The sequence below is a fragment of the Solanum stenotomum genome, chromosome 3 (assembly GCF_019186545.1).
Source record: "Solanum stenotomum isolate F172 chromosome 3, ASM1918654v1, whole genome shotgun sequence".
NCBI lineage: Eukaryota > Viridiplantae > Streptophyta > Magnoliopsida > Solanales > Solanaceae > Solanum > Solanum stenotomum.
The window spans coordinates 62,204,992-62,214,728 of record NC_064284.1 but is presented as its reverse complement, the minus strand read 5'-3'; the positions used below and the strand labels follow the sequence as shown (position 1 = coordinate 62,214,728).

At 35.8% G+C, this 9,737-nt stretch overlaps 1 protein-coding gene across 1 annotated transcript; it reads right to left on the bottom strand.

Moving 5' to 3' along the window:
• Positions 1-5,211: 5,211 nt before the first annotated feature.
• On the bottom strand, positions 5,212-8,974 carry LOC125860287 (probable LRR receptor-like serine/threonine-protein kinase At4g36180). The gene has a single exon (XM_049540214.1). It carries the CDS (start codon positions 8,874-8,876, stop codon positions 5,484-5,486), a length of 3,393 nt encoding a protein of 1,130 aa, XP_049396171.1. The 5' UTR covers positions 8,877-8,974; the 3' UTR covers positions 5,212-5,483.
• Positions 8,975-9,737: the final 763 nt, after the last annotated feature.

Here is a 9,737-nt window from a genome sequence, read left to right as displayed (position 1 = left end):
GTAAGAGTAATCTCATTCGAGGACGAATGTTTCCAAGGGGGAGATATTGTAACATCTCGCAACTAGAAAGAACTAGAAGGAAGTTTGAAATTTGGAAATAGTTACTTTTGGAAAGAATGAGGAAATCTGGAAATTTTTAAGTAAGTTAAAGTGAGTTTTTGGTCAAATTCAAATGTCTATAATTCCTAGCTCAGGATGATTTAGGTGTGATTCCAAATATGATTGGAAAGCCCTTGAAATTATCTTTCCAACGCCATCAAGTTTGCGCGATTCTGAGTTTGTATGAGTGAGTTATACCCTTTGGAAGTTGGGTTGTTGTAAGGATATGTCCAATCCGGAATTTTAAGAGGTATTTTAGTCTTTTCATTGCCCTATTATTTTAATCCGTTTTTAGGAGTTTAATATGGGTCAAATTAGATTTTAGTCAATTTTAGAATTTGGGATTTTACGCTAGGGCTAAGGAGAAAGGAGAAGAGAAAAGAAGAAGGAGAAAAGGAAAAATTCATCAAGATCGATCAAGAAAGTTGGTGTTTCGCCAAGGATTTACTTCTATCAGGTATGTGAGGGTCTCATAACGTTGGGATCATTCTCCCATGTGCCAAGCATATTAATTTTAGTTTGGATTCGTCCTAAAAACATTTAAATATTGATGATCTTGATATTTATTATTGAATGCATATATTGTTCTTGAATTTGACTGAGTTGGGAAGATTCTAAGTTCGTTACGTCGCATTATAGGGTCGTTTTGAGTTAGGTTCTTAGGTACATTTACTGCATATCTATATCTAAAAGTAATCTGGAAAAAAAGAACTGAGTTTGGGTGATTTGGGGTTGGAAAACGAAGAAGAAAATAGAGGGGTGACCGCGCGTCGCGCACCTACTGCCCAGATTTAAACATTTCAGCTTAGCGTCGCAGAGCTAACACGAGGTGTTCTGCCTCAAAAGATGTTTTCTAAACCAAATTTTAATTATGCCTCCACGTCACGGATCCACCTTCAAATCTTGAGTTTCGGTCTTTTCTCATGTTTAGCTATCCAAAATCATTCCTAAACAACATGAGATCTTTCCAAATCACAAATCTTAATCCTTGAATCCATAATTCAATTCAAGGATCAATTAAGAGTCAAGTCAAGAGCAGTTAAGATCAAAGTCAAGAGAAGTCAAGAGCCAAGTAAGAGAAGTTCATTTCAAGCTTTCATAAGCCTTTTACAAACGTTATAACTTTGTTTTAAGACTTAAGTTTTGAGTTCAGTAAAGAGTAATGTTAAAGTTCTTTTCTTCAAAGAAACATATGGCGACTAAGTATTTCCCAAAGAGATTTAAAATGTTTTACACATTTAAATAAGAGCGGAAACTGAGATTTCCAAAGGGCCTTCGGGCAAGTTTTCAAAAAAGAGTAATAGCTTTCTAAATGAAGCAAGCAGGGAAAACTGAGATTTCCAAGATAGCCTTTCAGCTAAATTTTGAGCACTAATCTCAAATCACAGGAGAAGTATATTTTTTTAAAACATAAGAGCTAGTATATTTTGGGAGTAGTATTGAGCACCGAATTGGAGACGAGCATGAGTTCAGATAACTTACGTCACCATAAAACCATGTTGCCACCATGAGTAGAAAAGGGTCATACTTTTTAGATAAATCCTTTTCGAAATAGACTAGTGGATCCATTAGGCAGTTCAGGTCCTATACCTTTGGTCGGGTATAGGATGCGCTGACAACATGAGGTAGATCGTTGTATCATCACTATAGCTCTTATGTGATGGTTGTTGGTTCTCCCACAAAAGTTATTGTATTTTTATATACATCAGTTCATTGTATTTTTACATATATTTCAGAGTTATGTTGTATCCTTGTACATACATAGAGTTGACATCATGTTTTTAAACAACTTTTCTTTATATTGCACTTGTTTTAAACTGCTTTATATTGAAATGAGTTCAGTTAAGTATTCATGAGTTGAGAAGAGCCAAGGTAAGTGTTTCTTTCAGATTCTCTTTCCAGACTATGTTGTTTTAGCATCCCAACTCGTTTTAGCATCCCAACTCGCATACTCTTACATTCAGTGTACTGATACCAATTGGCCTGCATCCTCTTATGATGCAGACACAGGTAACTAGGATCGGCATTCCAGTGCATCGTTGATCCAGTGAGCAGTTCAAAGTCAGTCGGTGAGCCTCCTTGCATTCCGGAGGATCCATTTCATTGTTTTTTAGTTTAGTTCATTAGGATGTTGTGGGGTTTGTCCCAACATCCATCTCAGTTGTTATTCGAGGCTTCATAGACAGTCAGATATTAGTTCTTTAGTCTTTTCATTGTCATTATTCCATGTTGAGACCTGAGTTTGCCTTCATGGCCAGTTGAATGTTCCTTTATAACATTCCAGTTTATTATATGAACTTATCTTTGTTGAGTTTAAGTCTTCCGCTAAGTTAAGTAAGCCACGCCAAGGGTTCGCTTGGGGCCAGCAATGGTTTTTGAGTGTCAGCCACGTCCAGGGTGTAGGCTCGGGGAGTGACAGTGAAGAAGATGAGGAGGGTGGGGTGTGAAGAAGAAGAGATGTGGGGGTGGGGTTTAAGAAATATTTTGATTTTTAATTTTTTTTCTTACTTTAATAATTATCTAACGCTCTGACGCGCATGATTTTTTTTAATTATTATTATTTTGCCATGTCAGCTTTAGGGGTAAAAAAATTCACTTTTAAATAGCAAAGATGTGTAATGACTTTTCGATATAAATTCAAGGGGAAATCTATGTTTTTTCCCTTATTTAAAATGTGTAACTTATTACTAATAGAACTATATAAACAATACATATAATGATTGTTCCAGTAAAAAGATTTTTTTAATTGATAACAAACTTACCTAAAACTAATAATTTAAAACAAATTTTCAAAGAAATCATCTATAGTAAAAAAAGAAATTAAGTAATAATTTGCATCTAATATCTAAAGTCTTTATTAAAACCCCAAATAAATTGAAATCACACGTACTATAGGACCTATTCAACCGAATTTTAGGAAGTTGTTACACCTTCTCATCACTAATTCATCAAACTGCGGGCGTGTGGGGCTGTCTCCTTGAAACAACAATAATGATAGGCTATACCATTATTGCAATTTGCAGGACTCCCTTCGTTTTATATTATTTTTTTATAAAAAAATATCACAAAATTTATCCCTTAATTTTTTTTTAAAAAAAATTACACTCTTCTAAAAAAAGAATAAATTATAAAGGTAAAAGAAATATTTATAGTTAATTCTATCTTAATTTTGTAAATTGAAAATCAACTTGGTACGACTACTTATAGTAAATTAGACAACATATATGAGGCGAAGGAGTAGCAAAGAATAGTGTTTTGCTTTTTCTGTCACTAGCTAGAAAAAATATTCATTTCGTTTCAATATATTAGTCTTTTTTAAAAAAAAAAAAAACCTGTTTAAATAGGAGTAATTTTTTTATTAAAAAAATCTTTAATTTTAATTTTATAGTAAATCATACAAATCAATTTAAGACTATAAGATTAAAAAAAAATTTAGTCTTTTTAAATTTCGTATCAAGATAGAATCGGACAAGCAAATTCAAGCAGATAAAGTAATAGTAATATACAATATGCATGCAGACAAATAGACGTTGGTCTATATAAATATCATGTCAATTGTAGCTGATTTTGCTATAGAACAAAAAAAGAAGAATTATGAGGCTATATAGAATTATAGATGATGATGGTGTAGTAAAATAATATTTTGTTGTTTATGTATGGACAACTATTTCATGTTATTGGCCTTGTCTGTTTCGAGCATAATCTCGTGTTATGTTCCACAATATTTTTCATGAAAAAAATATTAGTGAATTTATTTTTAATTTTTTTTAATATTTGATAAGTAAATAAAAAAAATAATTATGTCAAAATCATTTTGTATTTAATCTAGTAGAAACATTATGAAAATGAAATGTGGTAGGGAGCAGAGGTACCGGAGTGGCGGGATGCGGGATGGTCACGGTCCGTGACTCACGGAGTAGGAATTGATGGAGTTGAGTGGGTGGAATAAAGACCGAGCTTGAAATGTTACTATATTTCAAACTTGTTTTCTCCACTTCGATTAGAGAAGTCATTTTTTCTCATTTTTTGAGAAACTTATTTTCTTAAAAAAATATTTTTTAATGAGGTGTGACACATAATATCTAGTCACCACACTTGGGGGACAAAAACTATGTAAAGACATGTTGATGCATACTTACATAGAGATAGATTGATGGAAGCACAAAAGTACTGATAAGTATTTCAATAATTCAATTGAATGATATCATCAAGGCCAATTGTTTCTCTCGAGATAGTAATGAGGAAGGAAATGCTTTGTCTATCGATGTAGTTTCAAGTCTTCGATGTCCCTCGGAGACTGACAAGAATTGTTCTTCTTTTGTCAAAATTATAGACCATGTATTTATTCTTCTCCTTCAAGTTCTACTCTACTGCACCCTTTGATTAAGTAAACCAAGCACACAGAAAAAAGGAAATCTTTTACACCGATGTATCGTACTCTCTCGACCAGGTATCATAAAAAAATACAGAAAAATCTTTCCAAAGTGAGAGAAGCAATCGATGTGACTTTTCTTTTTCTTAATTTGAAATTTTGATTTTGAGTTTTGAATATGAAAATATCCTTAATAAAAAGTGTTTTCTCCCTCGAATGAGCCCTACACTACATAAAATATTAATAAGACGTCAATACAAATATCAGACATTGATATTCCAATTAAATGGACAAGACAAGATGCTTCTAAGCATGTTGCACATGTATCACAAAACTAAGACAAAAGGAAAACATAAAATAATGACACAACCCACAAAATGTTTGGAATTCATCCATTTGTGTGTCACCATCAGAATCATCTTTCCCTTAAGTCTCCTTTACTGTCTTTTTCAAAAAAAAAAAAAAGAGTTATTTTTCTTTGTCCCCCCAATCCCCATAGCCACAACCTTTGACCCTTACCTTTAATGCACTTTTGAAAAGGATTTAAGTTATATATATTGATTTGGTAAATAATCTTTCAATTTAATTGGTTACAACACGTTAGTATTCCACTTTCTACCATGTCAGGCTCGTTACGAAGAGTTACCTGTTATTTTCAATGAAGTTAACTTGACAATGCACAAAACTTAAACTTTGGAAAGAAAATAAGAAACTCCCTAGCAATAGTTCCAAAAGGATTTCTTGAATTACTTAAAAAGAATTCATTTCATTGTTTTCAACTCAAGAGGCACTTTTGTAATAGAAAACCAAAATCAATAAAATAGCTATAGCTAAAAAAAAATTGAGAATATTTTCTTTTTGTTCTTTTCCTTAAACAAAAAACTTAAGTTCTAGTGCTAGCTATTGTTGCATTGCAATGCAACTCCTCAAATTATCAAAGAGTCAATAGGAAGGGCAAAGAATTAGGATGAGACCTTGGGTTTTACGTGTCACCATTGCCGGTCGTGGTTCTTCAGGAGAGTGAAATTTGATCAACACGACAACCTTCGAGCATGAACACAGTGTCGGTCATGGTGGGACGATCAAGGGGGTCCGGTGCTGTGCAAAGCAAGCCTACTTTTACTCCTAATAAAAACTCTTCCCATTCTGATGATTCAGGGTCCAGTTCAAGCAATCCTGGCTCTAACAATTCTGAAATTTGCCCTCTCTGTAATTGCCTCTTTACCCATTTCACAATGTCCTCATCCTGCGAGAACATTAACGACTTTTTCCCTGTTAGCAGTTCCAGTAATACAATGCCAAAGCTATAAATATCTGATTGTCTTGTGGCTTCTCCAGTTAATGTTGCTTCTGGCGCTACATAGCCTATAGTCCCAATTGATGTTGAAGAGGAAGGTTCGGCTGGTGTGGCTACAGTAAGCTTGTCTAAGCCGAAGTCTGAAAGATGGGCTTCAAAGTCTGCATCGAACAGTACATTTTGTGGTTTAACATCTCCGTGAATGATAGAGGCTGCGTGGAGGAAAGCAAGCCCACGGGCAATGCCAAGTGCAACGAGGTGTCGCATTGGCCAATTGAGAACATGACCACCATCTTGATGGGATGCTTCTTGAAGAAGGGTTGCAAGGTTCCCGTTTGGCATGTAATCATATGCAAGTAGTCTAAGGTCTGGAGGCCCAGTATAGTACCCACGGAGAACAGTTAGGTTTCTGTGCTTCACTCTGCCAAGCGATTCAGCCTCTTTTCTGAATGTGTTTTCATCTAGTGATCTATCTGGTAGTCTACAGATTGAGAGCAACATTCCATCACTGTAACAGGCCTTGAACAGCACTCCGTGGCGTGTTCTGCTAAGAACATTTTCCTCATCAAATTCCCTAGTTGCTTCGATTGTTTCAGCAACTGTAATTCTGTTATTGAACATAACAAGTTTTGGTCCAGCATTGTTGCCACTGCCACGAGAACCACTGGTCCTCGAACTAACCCTTGCAGGGCTATGCTTCTTCTCTCCAGCTGCCTTTTCTTTGAGCTTCCTACGCCATCTCAGCAAGGCGTATATGTAAAAACAGCAGCATGATGCAAGGAGAAGACCTCCACTAGTAGACACTGCAATAAACATAATCAGTCTATTCTTACCATTACCAGTCCGCTCACATTTTCTATTCAATGGCTCCCCACACAAACCCTGGTTGCCACTGAAATCCGATGGATCGTTAAAATGAGAACCGAGCTTCACTGGTATCTGGCCTTCCAACTTATTGTTCGATACATTGAAGTTCACCAACTTTGGGAGCACTGTAAGATTTTCTGGGATTTTTCCACTCAAGTTGTTTCCGGAGAGGTCAAGGGTAATTAAGCTTGATAAGCTGGAGAGTGATGCTGGAATGTTTCCCGAAAGATGGTTCGTGTCCAGCACAACTGAAGTGAGGGATGAACAATTGGAAATAACTTCTGGAATTTCACCTGTCAGGGTATTTCTACCCAAATCCAACACACTCAAACGGGAGAGACGTGCAAGATCAGAAGGAATTTGGCCACTCAATGAATTTGACCTCAGATTTAAAATCTTCAGAGCAGTGTTATTACCCAAGTCAGGAGGTATTGAACCAGATATGTGATTCTTAGACAACGAGAGGACAACTAACGATGTCAAGAACCCAAACGTAGATGGTATATGACCTGAAAATGAATTGGAAGATAGATTCAAGAACTGCAAACCCATTAAGCTACTAAAACCTTCAGGAACATTTCCAGACAAGTTGTTTTCTTGCAAAGCAATCACTTGTAAACTAGGCAAACCACCAAGAACAGATGGCAATTCGCCTGATAAATTCTGTCCACTCAAATCAAGAGCTACCAGCTTATACAAAGTTCCAATGCTAGACGGGATAGTCCCTGAGAAGCCATTCTTACTCAGATTTAAAACCGATAACTGCTGAAGGTTCTCAATACCAACAGGAATACTACCTGAAAACTTGTTCCCACTAAGATTCAATGTGCTTAAATTGCTCAAAAACATCAACTCCTCAGGCAAGCTTCCCGTAAGACGGTTTCCTTCCAAATTCAAACTTTCAAGACTAGTGATATTGCTAAAACTAGAAGGGATTGAACCCGAAAACTGATTTCTTCCCATGAACAAAATCTTCAAGCTTTTAAGATCACCTATAAAAGCTGGAATTTCCCCTATGAATCTGTTCCCTTCAAGATCAAGAACATTCAAACTACTACATTTCGTTATGCCAACCGGTATATCACCTTCGAATGAATTATTTCCAATTCTCAGTTGCTCCAACCTCAACAAATTCCCAATGGAACTCGGGATTGTACCCGAAAACAAATTCCCTGACAAGTCCAAGGACGACAATGCAGAATTGTCTGTCAAGAAAAAAGGGAAATCTCCATGTATCTGATTGTGTTGAATATCCAAAACTCGCAATGAACTAAAACATCTAGACGATTGTGGGTGAAGAATCTCAGCGAAGGCATTGAAACCCAACTGAACAATCTGAAGGGAAGGAGGATACACAGAACCATTGCAGAAAAATGAAGTTGCTAAGTATCCAGAAAGCTTATTATGCGATAAATTTATCACCTGAATCTTCGGAAGAGCAGAAATCCCCGCCGGTATAACACCAGTAATACCATTCCCTTCAGCACTCAAATGCACCAACGACGAACAGTTCGAAATTGCAGAAGGAACTGTTCCTTCTAACTCGTTGTAGTCAAGCATAAGATACTGAAGTTGTTGAAGCCTACCTAAAATCGCCGGAATATCACCGGAGAATCGATTGTGCGACAGATTAAGCAGAATAACCTGAGAAATGTCCGATATTTTCTCCGGTATACCACCGGAAAACAAATTCTCCGAGACATCAAAATACCTCAGATTCACCGGCAACTCACTGGGTATTTCACCATACATCTGATTTCCAGCCACATTAAACGTTTCAAGCACAGTCAAATTCATAATCTCCGGCGGGATTTCACCGGAAAAAGAGTTATACTGTAAGAAAACAGTATCCAGAAGTTTGCATTTGGAGATTGAAGCAGGTATAGTTCCATTAAAGAAATTTGAACGAAGACTAATCTTACGCAACATACGCAAATCAGAAATCTGGGTAGTGAGAGACCCACTAAGCTGTAAATGTGGAAGACGAATTTCACTCACATAGGAATCATTTGAACAAAAAATTCCTCGCCAATCGCATGGAGCAGAAGGAGATGTAGAATCCCAACTTGTGAGTGCTCCAAGTGGGTCATGAATACTAAGTTTGAAGGATTGAAGTGCTTGAATTTCTAGGTTTTGTTGAGAAAAGCAAAAGAATGAATGGGTGAAGAGAAAGACGAAGAAGAAGAAGAAGAAGAAATTTACAGAGGATGAAGAAGTAGCCATGGAGATTAAGGGTATCATTGTGAGAGTGAAACAGTGAAAGATGAGTGTTATTGGCAGGGTTGCAGCTAGTTTTGGTAAGTTGCGGAATCAGAATTTTTACTAGAAAAATGACCCGAAGGGAGGAGGGGAACGGCTTCTTATAAGTCGTGGATTGAGAATTTTCACTATTTCTATAACTCGCGCAGTCAAAATTTTCACTAATGAAGGGTGAGACTACTTCTATAACTCGTTCACTCATAATTTTCACTAATGAAGAGTGAAACTGCTTCTATAATTTGCGTACTCAGAATTTTTACTAAATGAAGGGCAGAGCTGCTTCTAATAAGTTGCGGATTTCAAACTTTTATTGCTAAAGAATGGAGTTGCTTCAGATAAATTGTTGACTAAGAATTTTCACTAATGAAGGGTGGAGTTGCTTTTGATAGGTCACGGATTCAAAATTTTCATTAAAATAAAAATATGATCGACTATGAGATTTTTTACTAGAAAAATGAAGGGTGTAATTGCTTTTCCTAAGTTACCGACTCGGAATTTTCATTTATAAAAGGTGAAGTTATTTTTGATAAGCTATGGACTCATGATTTTTACTAATAAAGAATGAACCTGCTTTTGATAAGTTGTGAATTCAGAATTTTCACTAATGAAAAATAAATTTACTTCTGATAAGTGATAGATTCAAAATTTTCACTAATAAGAGAATTTATTGGCTATAAAAAAAATCAATATTTTTCGAAAAAAATGTAATTTTTTCACTTTATTTTATGAGGTGAGTGTACAGTGTGAAGTAGATGTGGAGATTAGAGTTTTTATGAAGGAACATTTATCAAATGGCAGAATTGTGATGTGGAATTTAAAATGTCATAAATCTATGGACTATGT